This window comes from Antennarius striatus, chromosome 17, assembly GCF_040054535.1.
Source record: "Antennarius striatus isolate MH-2024 chromosome 17, ASM4005453v1, whole genome shotgun sequence".
Taxonomy (NCBI): Eukaryota; Metazoa; Chordata; class Actinopteri; order Lophiiformes; family Antennariidae; genus Antennarius; species Antennarius striatus.
In genome coordinates this window covers 10,673,113-10,695,051 of record NC_090792.1, presented here as the reverse complement: position 1 = coordinate 10,695,051, position 21,939 = coordinate 10,673,113, and the positions used below count along the sequence as shown (strand labels likewise).

At 41.5% G+C, this 21,939-nt stretch overlaps 2 protein-coding genes across 2 annotated transcripts; one reads left to right on the top strand and one right to left on the bottom strand.

The window, feature by feature from the left end:
• Positions 1-798: 798 nt before the first annotated feature.
• On the bottom strand, positions 799-11,514 carry exoc5 (exocyst complex component 5). Its single transcript, XM_068338522.1, has 18 exons — positions 11,333-11,514; positions 10,825-10,919; positions 9,324-9,471; positions 9,012-9,206; positions 7,458-7,522; positions 7,188-7,216; positions 6,990-7,099; positions 6,776-6,820; positions 6,540-6,680; positions 6,364-6,446; positions 6,062-6,271; positions 5,813-5,960; positions 5,600-5,708; positions 3,404-3,524; positions 3,203-3,289; positions 2,973-3,081; positions 2,588-2,803; positions 799-1,966 (listed from the first exon to the last, which is right to left on the bottom strand). Exons 1-18 carry the CDS (start codon positions 11,357-11,359, stop codon positions 1,778-1,780), a joined length of 2,127 nt encoding a protein of 708 aa, XP_068194623.1. The 5' UTR covers positions 11,360-11,514; the 3' UTR covers positions 799-1,777.
• A 286-nt stretch (positions 11,515-11,800) lies between these two features.
• ap5m1 (adaptor related protein complex 5 subunit mu 1) lies at positions 11,801-16,489 on the top strand. The gene is made up of 8 exons (XM_068338667.1): positions 11,801-11,999; positions 12,122-12,782; positions 12,880-13,107; positions 13,191-13,330; positions 13,687-13,772; positions 13,873-13,985; positions 14,141-14,237; positions 14,327-16,489. Exons 1-8 carry the CDS (start codon positions 11,932-11,934, stop codon positions 14,407-14,409), a joined length of 1,476 nt encoding a protein of 491 aa, XP_068194768.1. The 5' UTR covers positions 11,801-11,931; the 3' UTR covers positions 14,410-16,489.
• Positions 16,490-21,939: the final 5,450 nt, after the last annotated feature.

Below are 21,939 nucleotides of genomic sequence, written 5' to 3'. Positions count from 1 at the left end.
GCCCGTGTTTGTATGTGTTGTCATCTTTATGTGTCTGAGTGTGTACGAGAGCTGCTCAAACTGACGAGTAAGAGAGGACAGTCTTATCCAGCTCCCCAGTGTTGACAGTCTTACTAATCCCCTCCACCTGCTCAAACAGCCACCCCAAAAAACAGCCACCCCCCCCACTCTTCCATGTGCCTGCGCCGGGATCCCTGGGGCCAGGCTGCGCCTCTGCCTTCGTCTCCCTACCAGTTATCGTCCCCGGCCCGGCTGCGCTCCCCCAACCCCTTCCTGCACCGTGCACATTAATCGGCGTAAAAACAAATAGTTTTCAAATGTTTGGAAAAGACCCACTGTTTGCATCAGGGCCTAACAAAATAATTTTTACAAGCTATCCAGTTGTGATTAGGGCTGAGTGAATTGAATTTATATGGCATTGATAAAATTAATATTAGCCTAATTAATTATGTTGTTTGAACGTGCACGGCATAGTGTGTACCTTCTACACAACACTAACCAGCCGGAGCTGGAACCGAGCTCTCAGGCGTCTCTATCTCCCCGGTTCTCCCCCAGTCCATGACTACTGCACACAATTCATCAATTCGTAGATATCTAATCCCCTCTGGCTCTGCTCACTTCCTGAAGTCTAAGAAAGAACTTTACTCTGGTGGCAAGAATTCCCATGAATACTTGATGACTTCTATAGAAAAGAAGACTGTTTCATCTCACTTTGAAAGTGACATTCGAGGACTCGGCCATACTTTCTATTCACAGCAGCCCGTTTGTGAACAATATTGAGGAGAAACAATAAAATGCAACATATATTTAATAATTCACTAATAAAGGTACACAGCAATACAATGGAAGCAGCTTTGTGTGATAGTTTCAGGCCATGGGGAGGTGAGCTGCTTGCTTGTCTAGTGCAGAAGACTGTGGTTCAGAATCCTTTAGAAGCACCGCGTGAGGATAGAGTCACCTCCAGGTTATTTCTCTCATTAGCATAGGTCAGCAATTTCAGTGTCACCTGACCCAATAAGCGTTGCAGATCCTGCCGGTGTCTTTGGTCTGTGTGTAGATGACCAAGTGTTGATCTGTGCAATTCCAGTGACATACTCACTGACCCATCACACCAGTCATCTGAGCCTAAGAAGTGACCACCCAAACCTCCAGAGAGATTCTCAGACTTGGTTGTAGCTCTGCTCACACTCCTCTGTGATAACCTCCACTAGTCTGAGGTCAAAGGTTAGAAGGTGGTCATGTGTTTCTTTTAGCTCATTATTTGTTGGAGCATACTATTTTCATTACAACAGTTCCCAAAACACACTGCTGCTGCAGGCTTGATGTCTGAATTCATAGCATTGTGGCGAGTCTCCCTTTATAGCAGCTTCGGGGTCGATTTCAAGCAGCTGCAGAAATTATATATTTGGCACAAAGAATATGTTTCTTTTTTTAACATAAGCACAGAAATCAATGTTGTCAATTTACTTATATATGTCGGAAATCTTAGCCGTGTGGATTGGTGGTGGATTAGCTTTAAAAACAAATGAAATCATGAGTCAATTAACATTTAGATTTCTTCAACTTGGAGAATTAACATCGGAAAGGAGGTAAAATGCACATTTCGCATATTCAAGGAGTGGTGAACCTCCTCTCCTTGATGATGTGATCCCAGTAAAGTTTGTAAGCTGGAGCGTAGTCGATGCATTCGCTACAGCGGGGATCGCTATCTTCAAGTTGCAGTATCTCATCAAAGCCCGGGTTACTGGACGGAGGGCAGCGAGGTGTGAGTCAGTCATTAACTGAAATGTCGACCTAGTCTGGCTGAACGGTAGTCCACTCTGAGCTGGACGAAGGCATGTAGGAGGTTTCGGTCCAGATTGGTGAGCTGTTCACCTGAGCAGACCTGCTTAAGGTTGTCCGGGGCGACGACCAGCAGGTTGCAGAGGGCGTGAAGTGTGTCAAAGAGCTGCAGCACCAGAGGGACCTGGAGAAAGGAAACACTATTACTCCTTGGAAGTTATTCCCTTCAGACATGCAAGGCTGTCATGAAAAAACAACTAATTGGTCATGTGATTTTGATACTAACAAAATGCTAAAAAAGTAAACCTACTGTTGTCAAATGTTTTATCAAGTAAAAAGACACTTCTATCTCTACACATCACACTGCCTGAAATATACTAGTGATCGGCACCATGTTTACTAATATTTATTGCTAATATGATTGTTCAATTTATCAAATTGTTGCTCAGCAGAAGATGTATTAAAAAATAATTTATGTAATTTACATTACTTATCAAATAAAGATGTCAAAAATATGAAATCTTACAGGATCACTAACATGAAATGGGAATTTTGACTCAACGCCATAAATTCACATTTAAAGCAGGGGAAAGCAGACTTCTGGGTAAGTGAAAAAACATTTTATAATAGGCTAATAATCCTAATGAATTGAGCACATGTTTAAAATATGTTAAATTACCACAGCGCTGTACCTGAAGTGACCCAACCTTTTATGTAATATGTAAACACACAGGTAGTCTTTGTTAGAACAGCAGCTTTTTGCCCTGTGACCAGTGTTTCCTGGACCTAAGCCTCCTCTGCTCACCCTGAATTCCTTGGCGCACCGTCGGTACTCCGCCACGTCGCAGATGGCGAGCATGCCTCCCATTGAGCTGTAGCTGTACTGCTGTAAGTGCTCATGAATGAGACGGTGGAAACGAACACCCAACTCCGTAAGCACTGTATCTACATTTTTCCCATCCATGGACCGCCGCACGTGCTCCACCTGCCGACTGACGTAGGCACATACTTTGGAGCAGGCCTTCAGAGTGGGGAGACACACACACAGAGATAAGGAATGTATGCTAAAAAACAGCCAAGGCAGTTCAAAACCATCCAGAGATTATTCCAAAAACAAGCAAGATATATGGATATGTCGCTGTCTGAAAGCTGCTTCGTTGATGTCGGTGGAGGCTGAGGCTACGTCTTACTGTGGTGTACTGTATCATCACGTTGTTCTCGTCCTCAGGTTTGAAATCAGTCTTCCTCTGCTCTGTTGCCAGGATGTGCTTCATTTGCCCCACCATGCAGTTTATTGTTCTGTTTGTGGCAGAAAAATACACCGGAGAATAATTTGAGAAATCATTCAGTGTTCTCACGTGGGTAGATGCAACACATCACATGTAAGAGCAGTCTTGTGACCTTTTAGAAATGCACTGACCTGTCGATTCCTGTGTCCAGTTTCACTTCCATCTGCTCAATCACCTCTTTCTTCTTGTGCAGGCACTCCGCCAACTTTGGAGATGAGCTGGAGATAGATTTTAAAAGGTACAGTTACCCATATATCCTGACTAAAAGCAGTGGCAATACACTATAATACTGTACATTGTAATATTTTGCATATGATTAACCCAGAACTGACCTTATTAGAGGCATGAGCTGGTCGTTAAACTGCTTGTCGAACAAGTGGAATATAGAGTTGGCCTGTTGAACAACGTCCAAGAAGTAAAGGTTGGAATTCTTAGCATCCGGTGAGGGAATTGCTGTAGATCAAAGACAGACAGAATAAATCCAGACAATAAGCCAAACGGTAGGTGCTAGAGTAATGAGTCATTGAAGCCAGAAAAAAAATATTACCTGCTTTCTGTAATATCATACATAAAAACAAACCTTCACAGCAATGTTCTGCTTTAGCATCAAACAGTGATGACACACTGATTAAACTAAGGAGACATCAGTGTTGAATTTCTTTGATGAAAAATATACATTATGAATTGAGTAGTGGGAGATGAATAGACACGTTTAGTTCCACTGTAGCTGTTTGAGAATGATAAGGTGTCTCCTGTATTCAGCCATATATACAATAAAATGCAAAGAAATGCCACAGAGACACAACCCGCTATGGATCAACTGAACGTCAATGTCTGTGTTTTTGTTGTGAAGTGCCATAAAAATGTGTTGGTTACATAACAGAGTGGTAACCTTGGCAACAAGCATCACCTTCCTCTTGACAAATCAGAAGCAATTAATAACAGCAGGCAGATGGAACTTTATCCATTTAATTGTATGTTTTTGTTTTTTAAAATGATTTAGTGCCCCTGACACATTAAAGGTCCCATATTATGCTTTTTACATCCTGCTTCAAAGCGAGTGATGTATTGTAATTGTCAGCGTTTTTGTGTTCGTCCGTTTGTCTGTCCGTTAGTCCACCAAATGTCTTCAAAACCATTGCAGACAGAAAGATGAAACAAAAAGCACATTACTCGGGCAGCAAAAGGGATGAAAATGAGATGACCTTGAAAAAACTAGGTCAAGATCAAATTTCATCTTTCTTACTCTCAGGAACCGGATAAGATGTGAGGGAAGGCCAGTGTGACTAATACCATAGATCAAAGCGAGTGCTTTAATCAGTGACAGCTGATCTTTGACCTATGCAAGTAGGTCAGGGTAAAATGTTGAATTCAGGGTAAAGCATACTTCAGGATTGTGTTTGCCATGTCGCGGGATGTTGCAGTCTGTGACTGCCTTGGTTCTTGTTTTAATCAATGTCATTCAGCTGCCAGATGTCCAACTGCATTGTTTTTGAAATGTCTTGCCCCAAAGTGATCTATGGTCCTCAATATCTTTGATTGAATATTGATAAAATCACTTCCGCCCCCAAACGCTCTGTGTTAATGGGGCGTAGGTCTCAGCTCCCTATCTCCACTCCCCTCTTCCCTCTGAGCTGCCTCCATCAACAGGGACAATATCATCACTGTCCAATCACAGAGCGCCGTTTGTGACGTCACAAATTGCCCTCTAGCAAAATCCGATCGTTTTGATTCAGTCTGGGACATGAATTCCTAAACCTCCAAATATCTATTAATGCAGGAAGCGTTTGTTTATGAGATTCTAGGAGTTGGTCGGGTTAGGCGGGACCACTATGTATGTGTAGAGATCAGAAAAAATTTGACTTTAATAGGACCCCTTTAAGAGAATTTAACATTACATTTTCCTTCAAGTGTTAATAGGGAAATAAATGTAGTAACGTCGCTTATTTCAATCCACATGAATTTGAGTTGATGTAGTAAAAAATTAAAAAAAAGAAATCACAACAACAAATTGTCAGTTCCTTGCCAGTCAATTAATTACAAAATATCATTTGACCATGTCTTATTTGCCAAATATTTTTCTTCTGGTAGTCATGGCAACATAATGAAAATCTACAGTGTTTGTTCTTATACCAGCCTAAATATGAGGAAAAACACAAGTTGTAAATACTTCATACCGTTGCTTTGCAGTTGTTAATCGTGCCTTTGTAATCATTATAAATGATTCTTTAATTCCATCAATAAATTTTGATGGAGTTTGCTTATTTTATCAGCAATGGTTTGGTTCTTTGATTTAAAGTGTTTCCTTGTGAACTGAGAGTGACATTTAGTCTCATTCCAATGACATTGACTGTAGGCTCTGGACAGACTTTTGTGGTCATATTTCTAAAAGAACCAAGTCCCACTTCAGGACATGGTTTGGGGATTAAATCATCAGTGCTCACTCAGTGTGATTCAATCAGGATTCATCTCCAAACTCAGCTAACAAAAGCACAGATTATGATTACAATTAGCCAGCCAGAATGTACCTGAGAGACCAATCTCTAGGGCATAGTCGATGTGTTCCACACAAAGATGCTCAACCAGCAGCAGGAAAATTGAGAAGGCATTCTTGGGAAGGTCTGATGGATCTGAAAGCTGTGTGACACCAAACAGTATAAAAGGGAAACACTTTTCTTAGCCGAGAAAAACTTTCTCTATGAAAGTGATTTTGTCCTCCCACTTCTTTGTGTCGTCCTCACCCTGTGGCATCTCTCAAAGGCATGACGTGTCTCCTGCAGCAAGTTGACAACTAGCTCTGTGGAGAGGAAGGTCTCGCCGTGGGTTTCAATGAAAGGACCAAGGGGGAGGTTGGTGCGTTGTCTGATGCGCTCTTTCAGTTCCTGGATACTGCAGACAGAAACTAATGCTGACTATTTTGCTATATATTGAAATAACAATGAAATCCTCAGCCACCCTGATTTACAAACAACTGAGATCCAGAAACTGACCTTCCCGTGCCAATGGGGCGTTTCTGGTGATTCTTTGAGTCGTAGTATCGCTGCAGAATCATGGCACCTCGTGTGCGAAGGTACTCCCTCTCCATGTCAATGTAGCTTTCCAGGTATGATGAGAAGATGCTTTTTATCAGTTTAGACAGAAAAGTGTGCTTGTCTGAGCCCAGGTTAAACTCTGTCAGCTTTGTGGCCAATGCTGTGGTCCTGGAAATGTGTATATAAAAATACCGTATGTATAAATGTCATCATGTACTCAGGAAGTAAATCAAAGCATTCAGAAAAATGAACTTAAATACCTGGTGTAAAGGTCATAGAGGTTCTTGAGGTACTGTTCCACATCAGAGTTTCGAGTCTCATCTAGTTTTTCCTTAACATGGGCCTTTAAACACAAATGTGTCAAACAACATGACAAATTAAACAACTCACAACTACATAAAACTAAGTACATGATGACACATAATGAAATAAATACCTGTAATTTGTTTTCAAAGATGTTCTGGATGAGTTTGGCCATCACGGTCTCTGGGCTGCTGAAGACCTCGCCCACCTGCTTGTTGACCCTCTGGCAGAGGACTGCAGTGTCCTCAAACACATCATTCCTCATGTAGGCCCCCTAGGGAGATAAAATCAGGTCTATTCATAAGTCTATGAATAGAGATGGACAGCGACAAAACAAATATTATGAATTGGAGAAACTTTCACACTCACCTCCTGACATTGCTTTATGTAGACATCCACACAGTGTGCATAGCCCTGGTACAAAAAATGCAAGTTAGCTTTGTCACACAGTTTTAGACCCATCTGATAACATAAAATCATTTTACTGATATTGAACCTGCGTGTTAGAACAGTATATAATGTATAATAAAAGACTAATAGTTACTTTAAATAGGGATAATGAAATATGATTCTTTCAGGTCACCTTGAAATGTAACAGAACTGCTGCCACCTCCCGCATGCGTCCAATCTCTCCCCTGCGCTGGGCAGCAGTGAACTCCTGGATTAACTGCCGCTCCAAGTCATGGTACTTACCTGGACAGGAGCGTATCGTAAGTTCTAGCATGCTTCTAATACATTTGCAATGGAGACTAAGCTAAATGATACATTTTTAAATACTTACTTGCAATTTTTGCCTTGACATCTGCAAATCTGCAAAGGGAAATGATTAGACGATTACAAAATTTGTTCTCCCAATGTGTTAAATAATTGTCTTTAAGATATGAAAATGCAAGGGTGCTTTTAATTTGAGAAATGTACGGTTTATGAACTGATGCTTTAATACTAGATATGTTCTGACATCACACAAAATGAGCAACAGTCTGTATCACTATTACGTACCCTTGTTTGACATTGCTTTTGTAACAAGCTGCCTCCAAAATGCATGACTCACCTGTCGAATGGCAGCTCCTGGGCAATGAGATGTAGCTTCTGAATGATATCTGCAGCCTCTTTAATCTGAGAGAGACAGGAAGAGAGGGAGAAAGAGAGAGAGAGAAAGAGAGAAAGAGAGAGAGAGAGAGAGAGAGAGAGAGAGAGAGAGAGAGAGAGAGAGAGAGAGAGAGAGAGAGAGAGAGAGAGAGAGAGAGAGAGAGGTAAAAAGAGACAACATAAAAGGACCATGAGAGGTGGACCTTCAGACAGAAAGCTGGCAGGCCACCGGTGGTGTCTCCACTTGGGGATCATCATTTCAGAGCAGCCCTCCTCCACCTCCCCATGTTGAACAGGGGGGCTGATAACAGAGAGGCTGCACTCACCTGGGCATCGACAGCAGAGGCAATTCTGACTTAGCAGCACATCCAACACTTTATTGGCATGCCTTTTCTGAATGGGCTGTAATCCCACAGGAGACTAAATCGCCTTCAATAATCTGTCCGGCCAAGGATATCTGTCTAAAAAAGGGGACCCTGTTGAGAATCCCCTCCCCCCCGTCCCTCCTGACATACACACTGGCTAAAGGAAAAAAAAAAAAAAGCAGACCCACGAAAGGCCCGCCGTCCGCAACTCCTCTGTTCCCGCAGATGCCTGCCTCAGCTAACATCATTACTCTGCTCCCGTGAGGAGGATCCAGCCTTTCTGCTCGGCGAAGGTTTTCTAAGTATCTGTCCCCCAGCTAAGATTAGCTAAATCCCATGTAAGTAATGTAGCCGTCTCCCTGCAGTCAGGGTTTAGCAGCACTTGTCTCCACGCTGGCGGCCCAGCCCTCCCTTTCAGAAGGATTAGCAAAGCCATCCCCCTTCAGCTATTCACTTGCAGCTTTCCTCTTTCCCCTTCGTCTGGAGGTATGCACAGGAAAAGGAATCTGGCCAGATATTTCTGCATGGCTCTTTGGAAAACTAGCTCCATCTCTAGCTCCCGTTCCTGGGATTGACCCCCAGACTCACTGATATGCTCCCGCTAATGATGTTGTTGCAAACAGGAATTACCTCAAGCATCCCAAGCTCTCCACTGTCAAAACTGCTAAATCAAACTTTGAGGGGTCACTCATCTAACATCAACATGGTGAGTGGATGTGTAGGCAGGAACTAAGTAGAAGAGTGGATCTCTCATCTTCCTGCAGTGCATGTTATCACCGCCCTTACATGTCCCATAATGCCACAAGCTATTTTCTGCTGTAATGTGACACAAAGCTGAGGACCAACCAAATTCTTGCTCCAAGACAACCTACTGTAAATGCAATTAGGGTTGACATGAGAATGTTGGCATCCATGCGAGTCAATCACCCTGCTATTGTCAGACGGAAGGTGACAGTTTATTAATTCAAATTAGCAAAGGCATCTAACTAAAAGGATAAACTTGACAAATTAAAATGGATGGTTTACCTCATAATCCTGTTCATTCTCACCTCCAGCAGTTCCACAGAGGGGGTCCTCGTCAAAAGGCTCTCTCACAGACACATGCACATGCCTTACCACTGAAGTGAATAGAAGAAACGCCGCGCACTCACCTTGTCTGGGTTGTTGAAGACGTCACTGCGTAGGTCTCCATCCAAGAACTCGTTAAAGTATGTCATCAGGCGCTGAGCTTCCACGGCCCTCTGCCGTGGCGTGTTCACCCCCTCCAGCTGATCACCGAGATGACAAACCTTGGTTGCCACATAGCTGATGTGCTCATCCAGCTCCTGAAAATGCTGAAAGGCTACCTGAATTGACAAACAACGGGATGATAATAAGAAAATATATATGTAAATAAAAGATCGTTGTGCAATAAATAGTAACAATCAGGTGGGTCTCATTGACCATTTGACTGTTGAACGCACCTGGTTGCTTCTCTGCAGGTCTTGCACTTTGTGCGCAAACTCCTTTGCCTCACGATGACACTGATGCTCAAGCTTCTCCACTCGCCGCTGGATCTTCTCGTCCAATTGCTTTAGCTCTTCTATGTGGTTCTCAAATTCATCCAAAAGCCTGTCACAGAGAAAAGCAAGAACATCCTCAAGTTGGAACAGGTCATATTTCCAAGAAAATCTCTGGGGAATAATTAGACCAAAAGGTTAAATCTACTCCACCAACCTCACAGTGATAGTTAGAGTTAAAGAATAGTGTCGGATGTTTAATTCCTGGGTCCCCAGACTTAAGAAGCTCTGAAAACTAGCAACTTCGTCAGCTGCATTTTAAGTGTCATCAGGAATGCAGTGCAAATGTTCTAAGTCAGCATCACATTTCACAGAGAAGGAAACATCCCAAAATGATGAGTGTATAATCTTTTGACTAATTCCCTCAGCACTGGCTAGAGCTTAAAGACATCTCCCATCCCTTTCCAATAGACACTCATTCCCAGGCTGGTGACTCACAGTATGGTGGCCTCCACAGATATGTTGTCTCTGACTCCTCTCTAAGAGCTTCAGAGGAGGTGGTGGCAACAATTTTGTGGTGGAAGTAGATAAGGTAGAATGGATCCAAAGCATAGTAAAATTGTTGTGGCATTTTTGCTTACAACAAATAACTTGGTCTCTGAGGGTAAATATCACAAGTATCTTAGGCATAGACATTTCATGGCTTTCTACAATGAACTAACTAAAATATTAATGTACTACAGAAAAGCAAAGATGAACTTTATGATGTGCAAGACTAACTAGGTTTCTTTCCAGTATCTTAAGTAAGCTGATACAGGTAGCTGTAAAGAAAAAAAGCTTGATTTAAATTAATCTTTCAGTTCAAAACACATAATTTTTTAATGTAACACTTAAACCACATATTTGCTCTTCACCTTATAAAAAAGTTGACAAAGGGCAAAGACATTGATTGCAGTAACAGAAATAAACACAATGTGGAAAAGAGCTGCGTTTACATCTGGCTCAACATTTATATATGCTCCATTTCAGAATAATCAGGATGAATTAAATTATGGAACAGGACAGTGAGACAGTTCTTAACATACAAAGCACATTTACAATTGTTTTGATGGTAAAATGTGTTAAACTACTATGAGACATGAGTGGAAAAACCACATGTCTACCACAATGCCTGATCCATTTCAATTAAATATACAGCAAAAATTCTGAAAAAATCTAATTCTTAACCAAGGTAAATAGAGATGCAAGTAAATTTATGTTCAGTAAATATAATGTTTTATACATTACATCATTTTTCTGTTGTAAAATTAGATTGTAGAGAATTACTCTTGATACAGACACATATTGTGTTTTATAAAAAACGAGTCAGATGACATGTTAGGAAAGACATAGTCAGTTTGATGAAGCCAGAGAAGAAGCAGGATGTGTGTGTGCAGTAAATGAGCATCACAAACACGTTCAGCACCTTTTGGGATCAAACGCTTCAGCTCCTCCTTTGGAGCCTCCTCCAGGTGTCCTCCATGCCAACCTCTCTATGTACTCATCTGCATCAAATGGCTCCTTGGGGGACAGGAGGAAAGTTTTGAGTGTCCCTCGAATAAAAACGTCAAGTAAACACATAAAGTAATACGTAACACAGGAGAATTACTCGACGAAATAGGTCACAATCTGATAAAACCAGTTACTACTGTCTTTGTGTCGAATTTACTATTCCTGGTCAACAGCATTAAGGTTAATATGCAAAACTAACTATATATAATAAAGATACAGTAATTTGCTAATGCAGATAACATTGCATGTACAAAATATTTTATATTGCAAGAAAAAAAGACTTGTTTTCGTACATAGGTATGCCATTATTTATTTTATATTAGACACTAATGGTGAATTGAAGTGGAACCGCTAAGCTACCGAAAAGACATGTAGCAATTGAACTAGCCTAACAGCTAATACAGCTCTTCGAACCATCTTACCTCGAACAGCTGAGCAGTTGTCGCCATGTTTAATATCCAGCTAACAGCTTGAAATGCGATTTAGTGGAAAGTGCTCGGAGTCGACAACACCACCGACATTCACATGGATTAGTTGGTTTCATACAGTTTTGCCCTTTGTTGACAGGTAGCTGGTTAGCAGTCCAGCTTCCTGTATGGGTGGAGACGGGTGCGGATGCTAAATTTTGAATCATACTAGGGTGAAGGCACGACCCGCCCCACTTTGTCTCTTATTGGGCAGTACTTGTAGTCTTCGTTTGTTTGGTTGGTTATGTATAGCCACGAGGGGCGAGAATTAGCGGAAGAACAGAGGCGCGAGCCAATCAGTGGGCGAGAACGGAGCGGGCATGCCTTCACCATAGTAGAAATACAAACCGCTGTACAGGGGTTCTGCTGCTTACGAGTGCGCATGCGTATATGTCGGCTGATTGGTGACCGTTGTCACGTGAATCAAATCAGGAAGTGAGACGATGTGTTGGTCAGTGTCTTGTAATAAGGATCGTTAAGAAATGTAAAATGTTCACGTAAATCATGAAAATATATATTTTGAAGACGCAGATTAGTCTTTAAAATTAGGGCAAATGAGTGTGCGCGCTTTGTGGATAATTTCTCATGACAAGGGAGAACATGCGGCAATACGATTTTCAAGGTATGTATATCTGCGTTATATGCCATTTATATTCTACTTCCTTGTTGGAATGGTGTATAAGACCATTCATTCTCTAAATTTATTCACTGTCACGTAATTTTGTATCGTGTCTTCCAACAAAGGAGATTTGCTACTGTGGAACACCGGGCAAAGCGCCTGGCGGGTTCCTCCTACGTAGCAGTCCCGGAAGACAACACCGTGCTGAAGCTCCTGCTCACTGAACTGGGAATGTCAGACTCAGACAAAACCTATGTAGCTCTTAGAGATGATTGCGTCCACCAGCAGACATCACCAGCCCTTGAACTGCATTTGGAAGGTCATAGAAAGGGAACACTTTGGCCAGTGTTGACCATCTTGCATGGACCTCTGATCTTGGTTTGCCTGCCTTTGGTAGATGCTCCTCCTGAGCCACGACCACCTCTTGGCAGCCTTCTCTCTGTCTCCCAGAGTCTCACGCTCCTTTCGGGTCTGCAAACATTTCTCCTCGGCTCTGGGGGTAAGCCTGATAGCGACAGTCTTCCCTCTCGCTTGACAATGCTGCCCTCCGTGCTCCTGCAGATTTGTCCTCTTGGTACACCCCTGGATGTTCCTCCAATGGGAGTGCCTACATCACCTACAGCGCCCATTCATGTTGGGAATGAGAAGCAGCCAGCTTGGAAGACAGGGCTCCACCGAGGTCGAGCTGTGGTGAACGTAGCACTAGTAGAAACTGTGAAATCCACGCAGTATGGTAACCAGAGTAGACAGGACCTCTGGGATGTTTATGGCATTGTGACATGCAAAGTAAGTGTTTGGTGTAAAAGTAAGAAAGAGTATTGTTAAAGCTTTTCCTGTTTCTGCTATTTTCCGTAAACTTCATTTTTTAACCCTGCTTCCAAAGTGTGAAGTTGAAGGTGTGCTTCCAAATGTGACAGTGACCCTCACATTGCCTCCAAATGGTTCCCCACTGCAAGACGTCCTAGTCCATCCCTGTGTCACGTCACTGGATTCCAGTATCCTAATGTCTAGCAGCATGGATAACTTTGATGGCTCAGCTTTCTCTGGGCCATATAAGCTCCCTTTCTCTCCCCCTCTTGAGCCTTTCAGACTATGCAGCTATACGTCTCAGGTATAAAATTAAAGTACTTATATACGTCTTTAGTGCTACACATGAGCTAATGTCTCAAGTCATTCTTGTGTTTATTTTACAAGGTTCCTGTTCCCCCAATACTTGGTTCATATCAACTGAGGGAAGAAGTGAACCAGCTGCATGTGTCAGTAAGTCTTAAACTTCATGAGAGTGTGAAGAACAGCTTTGAATACTGTGAAGCACATCTGCCATTTTTTAACAGGTAAGTTGCACAAGGAGATGTATTCTTATATGTATGATCACCTTTTTTCCTGCCATGCCTCAATTTATTTGTTTATTTTTAATCTTTGAAGGTAAATTGACTGAATTTAATTCAGAATTCTTCTCTTGATATTATTGCTGTTTAAAAATGGTTGGATTACTAAACATGAACATTATTAACACTAGTCATGATATTAGTTGCAGGTTATTGATTCTATCTATTGTTAAAATAATGTTGTTTATCATATAGTAAAATAATTAACTCCTCAACCTAAATAAACCTAAGAACGTTACCTGTAAGTCTTAATATCGTATGTTTGCATGAACATATGTAGACCTGCTCTACATCCTGTGTAGGGCTCAGATGGGCATAGTGGATGTGAAGGTGAACTCTGGACAACTGGATGTGTCAAAGGAGAAGAACCTGCTGGTCTGGGGTCTGGGTAGGCACCTCATTGTCAATGCAAAAGAGCAGTCACAATTACTGCAGCTGTGAATTTTAAAAAGAAACTAATGATTAGTTTTACTCTCACTGATACTTAGGACAAAAATTTCCTAAATCTCGTGAGGTCACAATGGAAGGAAAAATCAGCTTTTCGGGGCCAATGCAAGGACCCACCGATCCTCTCTGCAGACAACTTACAGCCTATATTAAAGTAAGTCAACATGAGTGATAATTTTAGGACAAAATTGTGATTTTAGGACAAAATCAAACAAATTTTTGATTGGCGATACATCGGATAAGGTCAAGTTGATTAGCGATCTCTTAGTCGTTGGTTGCTGATTAATACTTCTACTATTATCTTCACAGCTATATTTCAAAGTGCCTGACATGACACTCTCTGGATGCTGTGTAGACCAACACTCAGTGCAGGTTTATTCCTCTGCCAAACCACGGATTATAACATGTAAGCTATTAGCAATGTTTGTTTCAAAATATTTCCTATATGTCCATTTTTTAAACTACAAAATATTCTGTGTCTGTCTTATTTTCCAGCCAGAGAACTTGTGTCCAAAGAGTACTTCATATGGAATTCAACAGGGTCGGCGCCAGTGTTCTCTGGACATATGATGCTATAGCATGAATACTTTGGTAGAAAGGTGCACAGTTCACTATACTGTAGCTGGATTGAGACTGGAAAGCCTTCACACTGTTATAAACTGGTTATGCAATGTTATAAAAATGGATTTGTTACATCTTGTTCTTCTTGGAGATAGCAGTGAAAGTAAGTTTTAGATATTATCTTATATAAATTCTAAAATTAACAAAGGACTTGCTGAAAAAGACAAAGAAAAAAATATTGATCTGTAAATGAAGGGATTATTTTACAAAAGAAACCTGTCCCAACGTCCAACTCCCTTTATCCTCCAATCCTTACACTCCCTCAGATTTATCCCACTGCAGGCACAAGGGCCACCCCTCACTCTGACAGTCCCACTTCAGTGAGTCTCCATCAGCCGGGTAATTGGCAGCTGGGGCCTGTCATCAGCTGTTGTAGGCCTGGAGAAGAGGGGCAGCTTGTGTGTGAAAGACCTGGCCACTCTGGCAAATGTCTCAGCGACAAAAGACTCCTCTTTTAAAGCTGGCGGGAGTCTTTGCTCCCTTTATCAATCATTCCTCCACCTTCTTTTTATCCCATCCCCACCCTGTCAACTAGTAGCTAGTTTAAACACACAACCTCTCCAACCAGAGTGTGATTGAGCGCTGACCCCATGGCCTCTGAGACTTTAAAGCAGCCGGTCCCATTGAATGAGGAGGACCTGCCTAATTGGTGAAAAAGTCACAAGGATAGAAGTTCTTGTGTCGCCTCTTGAAGTTGCATAAATCTTTAACTCAATTAACGGAGGACTGTAACAAAATAATTTTGAGTACAGTCTTTTACTTCTTTTATAATCAATACATACTTATAAAATCATTAAAAGTGACAGTTGCTTGTATCTTTTCACTTTAAACCTTTCCGTCAACTTTGTTGAGTTTTGTATAAACTCTGTTAAATTACTAATACAAAAGCTCAACCACATTGTGTTAAGTTTACTATCTAACTAACTGATGAAGGGTTAAATCAGGGATGGAACTTCTCTGTTCCTTAGCAGCCAGACTCCTCTGAGTGCCCTTATTGTCTGCTGTTGGCCTCTTGTACCCCTTGCTGGTCCAAATGCTTCATTCTCACGTGGATTTCCACTCAGAAGGCTGACCATGACCAATCCTCTGTCAATTGGAACCAATTGCTCACACGGCATCCTTCACCTTCTTTTTCATGTAGCAGTATGGAGTGGCAGACACCGAGACCTTTCAGCTCTCCCCCTCCATGATGTTTTGGCTTTAAGGCCCAGTGTGTGTGGCTAGTCAACTGGAAAAGGAGAACTTTTTTTTTTTTTGAAGAGTTGGGCCACTCTAAATCTCTTCAGTGGCCCAATATGTGGTCAGTCTGGCTCCTCAAGTCTGCAGTCAGTGGCCTCTCAGTGGTAGATTTTGTTTTGTTGATTGAAAGACTCGCTAAGTAGATGGACTCGTTTTAATGTCTAGCTCTACTCCTCTGCCTCAGGCACTTTGGGCCCTAATTCCGAAGTGTTTTTCAGAATTTTTAATAGTATATTTTATCATTTTTCATCCATGAAAAGAATTAACACATTTGTACAATGCTTATGAAAATAAAACTAACATAGTCCCAAAATAAATTTGTAAAGGTAAAGCAGCAGTGTGAGTTGTCTTTAGTCAGGATGAAATATCACAAGTTAGCAGAGTTCTTAAAATGCTCTTTGACACCAACGTATTTATTATGCCTTATAAACTATTTTAAGCACTTAAATGTGGGAGTTTACTTCACTGTGTCCCTCAGCCCAATAATGACACCCAGTGGTAGAGTATAATAAAGTTCTCTGAATCCTTTGAACACTTAAATATAGTGTAAAGCTCTATTTTTGTTGAAATAGTTCAACATAACCCCTGCCCCATAATCCCTTCTGGTTTAATTCCTTTCCAGCCCCCTGGTGTGAGATGTGACCCCAGTAATAGTCCTCTAACACACCGTTCCTGAGAACCAGGCTTCTAGTTGTTGGCCTCAGGTGTGTGATAGATTCCATTTCCTCTCATCCTCTCTTAACCCACTAAGAACCAGCCTCAGGAAACTGCTTGAACAATGATGGTGCAATTAGCTGTTTCCTGTTTTCAGTCAAAGTTTAAAAGAGCTGCATATCTTTTCAAAGGCGAGGATATCTTAGAATACTGGAGGGCTCTATTGTGCCGAAGTCTGGACCAAATGTCCGGTAATGCACCAGGTTCCTTAAAAGCTGGTCGATCTGAATTCCAAGAGCTAAATATAAGATGTATATAGATACTGATTATCAATGCTGTATTGTGGGAAGGCTATAAGAACTTCAAACTCCCAGGTTCATCATGAAGTTTTCCCATGATTTGAGCACTACTTTCACCTGTAGAGGGCATTATAAACTCAAACATAAAGACACTAAAGGAGAACTACATTATTTTTCCTATACTGTAAATTGGATGATCAATTTCTCTAACTCCCAGAGGCTTTCCTCTTTTATTCCTGCATTTCTGTCTCAGTTGTCAATGATGAGTTTCTGTCTGGAGACAGTCCCATGTTGAGTTTGTAGAATTCCACCTTGAGCTCAAACCGTCAGGATTCCTTTTTCTTTGTTAGAGGGGCTGTTTCACTGACTTTCTATCTTCGTAAAGGTAAGGCAGACGGTTTGAGTCCAGAAGGCAGCAGGGATCCAGATGCTGTCTTGTGGTATCATCCCAGAAGATGTCCCTCTCTGTGGGTCTTCTAACAAGTTTCACCCTCTGATTTCCTTCTTGATCACCAAATAAAGTGCCAAATGGAAATATACAAATAACAATGGAATCAACCAACACATTTTTTTTTTTTTACCAAGTTTTGTTGCTTGATTGGTTTTGTATAGCCATACCCTTAACCGTCAATACGACCTTGTCCTTTCTCTGCTCTGGCATGTCGCCTCTGCCGATATGTGTTGAGTTGAGGGCCGTCTGTGCCCCAAGGAGGATCCCCTACCAAGGCAAGAGTCTCATTAGAAACCACTGTTGATAACTAAAAATATCAATATCAATGCAATAGTTATTTACTAATTTAAAAAGCACTAACAGGCATATTATGATGTACACTCTTAACAGATTTGATTATTATACTTGAATGCAAAAATAATTAAAATAATGACACGACTGTCGACACATCCCTTTTCTTTGCATCTTTTGAGACTGCATCTAATAGAGCAGGTGTCTTTGTTCCCTATTTCCTGAAAATAGATCCCAGTGCGGGCCAGTCATGGCTCTATACCACCCTACTTTCCACTCCACCGATATTATAATCAGATCTTAGGGGACGGTGAGGAGTGAAGAGTTGGTAGTCATCGCTCATGACTGTCCTTCTTTTTTCTCCCTCTTGCCAACCCCACTTCTCTTAAGCTTTGCAGCAGACTTTAATTTCCCTGCAATATAAAAATATATGATCTGAATTATTGATGGTATAGGTGCACTTTGGCTCGTCTGTACTTCGTCAAGATGATATACCTGAATCATTCTGCTGGTGCCAGTGTGTCCTGCCTGGCAGGACACGCTGGCACAGTTGTAGAAAGTTGTAAAAAGCCTGCAGGCACCACCCTCGCTGCAGTCCCTGCCCTACAACAAACATCAAAATCCTTATTGGATTTTAAGCCGTCACAGCAGTGTGTCATGACAGTCAGCAGTAATATTTATCTTTTTCTTTTTGAAAATTTTTCATTACCATGGCGATTTGATTGGCAGTGCTTGCGTGGTCAATTTGAAGGGCTGGTGGTTGCAATGTCTGAGAAGGGATAATAATGAGAAGTCTGGGTAAAAAATGCAACTAGTCAGAAACAATAATGTAGAATAATGGCTGCCAGATTCCCAGCGTAGGAGTGATACGATGAAAAAGAAATGTAATGAATCTGACAAAGTAATCTCACTAAAACTACTGTAAAACAGCTGTTATAGTTAGTAGAAGCTGATTGTGCTGAGCTAACCAGGGGTCTTTGGGGTGGATAAGAATTGATGATGCCTGAACAGTTGCTTTGCTTTGGTGGGTGGCTTCCTGCAAAACATGGTTTTTACAGCACACACATGCAAACAGTGTTATCTTGTATCAATGTAAGTATCACAAATATGTCCTCTCATTTAGCTCTCTGTTACTTGGAGCTACTTTCCTCAGCCTTGGTCTGGAGCCTATGGCACCCATTGCCCCACTCCTCCCTTCTACAAGTTAAACACTATTTTAACTTCCACTGGGGACATTTCTTCTTTAAGTGATTCCCTGTGAGTGTTTGAACCTTCATTTAAGAGCTGCATTAGGTACAGGATAACTACCTGTAAGATTTCTCGCCTCATTTCTTCTCTCTACCGCCAAACAAACCTGGTGTTCTTGAAATTTCCTCGGACTTCCTGCACTATCTGATTCCAAAGTCATGTAACAAACAGCGGCAGTTTAAGGGGTGGGTGTATACTTTACCCCTGCCTTCATACTTGTCATTATAATGAGCTAGGTTCCTATGGGAACTCTCCCAACAGATTACCATGTAACTCACAAGTTAATGCTTGAAAGGGCCTGATCTTTCCTTTTACCTATTCCAGAGTGGAAAGCCCAGAGAGGGGAAGATGCAGTTGTTGTGAGGAATTGTTTACAGACTTAATCTGACTTCATGAGAGATGGCAGCAGTAAATGTTTGTTTATACAGGAACTTAAATAAGATAAAATACATTATTTATTGGCGATGCTGAAACATGCTCAGCCACACCAAGTGTAGGACTGGGACACCAGGAGTGATATTCATTCTGTAGAGGCCTTTGGTTTAGGTTATAAAAGCCTTGTTTGTTTGAAAGAAATATTCTGTAGCATAAATTAAACATGAAAACAAATATATTTCACTGGTATGCCTTGATCATGATGTGATTTTACGGACTTGTCACATATGCTAACTCAGAATTTCCTTATTAAAATATTACAAAACAGTAATTGGTCTGTAATAATTTTCCCTTTATTCCCTAAACAACATTAGTCACATAAATATAAGAAGAAGGGGAATAAAAATTAGGATAGAAAATTGTTCCCTTTAAGTCAATTCAGAAATTGTATGAGATATCATCTCCTGACATGATTGATGATGCCCCCAGTCATCTGTCACTATCTCTAGGGACCTATAGTACAATCATATAGTACAAATTTTGGCTTTCTCTTTATCCCAGAGCTTGGTCTTTGCCTGATTAGTCATATAAAGGAGTGCAGCCTCTCCCCACGCAGAAATAGCAGCTCCAAATGAATCCCATTGTTCTGATGATTGCCCACGTCAGAGCGTTGAAATGAACCTCATAGCCTGCACTTATTTTTTTGTATGCTCCGGTGTTCAACTGTACCGAAGTGAGTCATGTTTGTGGGGATAGTGCTTTGTACCTATGTTGCTTCATGTTGCAAACTTTGCATCCACCACCTGAAGTTGCATGGGTGTTTTTTCGCTGGAAAGGCTTTCTGTCCCGTTTGACAGGCTAACATGTTCAGATCAGGTCAGACAATCCAACAGTGGTTTCCTTATAAAGCAAGACGGAGATTATCTTGGACTCAGTTGCAGTGTTGAAGGGTGGTTTTTCCCTCAGTGTCAAACATGTCATAGACTGCTTGAACTTGGCGGCAAATGCTAATTCCAAACTATTGGTGAAGACTCAAATATGGAATCGTTTTCAGCAGGACAGCATTGAATCCAACGCCCCCAGTTCTTTTCCGTGACAGACCACAAAACCCCTCCGGGAATGGAATGTTCTAGTGTGTGCACGGCCTAACACGGCAAAGTGGTGAACCAAGATAGTATGACGGCTGGTGGTGAGGTGGGTGTTTTGGTGTGCTGTGGTTAGCACAGTCACCTAAATCAATGTTTGAATCGAGGTTGGAGGCAGTTCTATGACGAGTTTGCGTGTCAAGTCTTCAATATAGTAGTCAAAGATTGATTGATGGCAGTGAGGCTTTGGCAGCTTTCACTTTACAGGAACCTCCTCTCTTGGACTTAGGAGAAAGTGGTTTGTCCACATCCAGAATGTTGAGAAGTCCAATTTACTGCACAAGAGTGTGCCCACAAGTGTGAAGGCAACAATCCAATGTGCGATGGCCTCAACCAGTGCAAGCTTGTAAAGGGCGAGCACTTGCACAGTGGTGCCAAGGCCGGAATGTTCTCCCATTTCAATAATCCGTTGGAAATGTTAAGATTTCTGCAGGAGCTGCTAAATAAGGGTGTCTCCTTTTCCAAAATGAAGGTCTGTCACTACATGTCTGTCTTTTTGGCTTTGATGGAAGAACACCAAGTGGCCTGTGGTCAAATCCAACTATAAATTATTGCTTGAGGCTGCCTGTGGTCCCAAATATGACCCCATTGAGTCTGGAGATATTAAATTGATTTTGGTCAAAACTAAAATACTTCTGGCTTTGACTTTTGCACAAAATTAAATTTGACATACTTGTGTGCCTTTTTTTTCTGTTGCCTAATCTGGTTAGGGAGAAAGACCTGTTTAAACACCATTATTCCCAATGGACTGGAGGCTCACTATAGCAGAGATGGCCACAGGTGTAAGAGCCCCAATCAAGGTCATAGCAACACACTGGGGTTGTCCTGCTACTTGGTGGAGACTGACAATCAAAGTGGACGATTATTGTAACAACTGGATATTGTTGACGTGGAGTCACATTGTGTCATAACAGGTTATCTGACGTACCTGTAAAGTCAAATCCTCAGGCAATAGCAGGCATTATATCCCAAACTGTATTTGTATTTTGTTAAGTCCATATATTATTTACTCCTCAACGGCCTAAAAATGTGTACCAAAGACACTAAGCTAAATAAAGCTGGCATAGGGCATGAGGCGGGGGACACTCCAGGCACAATGCCAGTGCACCGCGGAGCCACACACAAGACAGACAAACATGCACACACACTCACTCCTACAGGTAATTTGGGACCAGCCAATCAACCTAAAGCGCATGCTTTTGGAGGTGGGAGGAAGAAGAACGGAGAACCTGGAGAGAACCCACGCACACGGGGAGAGCATGCAACCTCCGCACAGAGTGGGACTCGAACCCGGAACAGCCGTGTTGTGAGGCGACAGCGCTACCCACTGCGCCACCGTGCCGCCCATGACTGAATAAACAATATTTATTCATTGTTATATGATGCTACAGAAATAGCAATTACAATTTAAAACTGTTTTAACATCAAAATGGGTGTTTTTCTAACATTAAACCAGCTGTTATACATGTTTGGAGGCTTCATCTGGATCATAAGTCAGCTGGGCTGTAGCCATGATTTCAAGCTAGAAACAAAGATAACCTTCACTGATAACAGACATCATCAATAGTGATTAATATTTTAACAATATTTGCCTTCATCGATAAGCCCTTCTATTGGTCCAAAATAGACTATTAGAATTGACAGAGCTATTTTAAGTTTGTGTTGTTACAATCAAATTTTTAGTTTTTACAACTTTATATAATTATTTATAACATATTTTGTATATTTTTGCTTAATCAATCAATGAAAAGTTCAATCAATGAACCAACCAACCAACCGACTGAC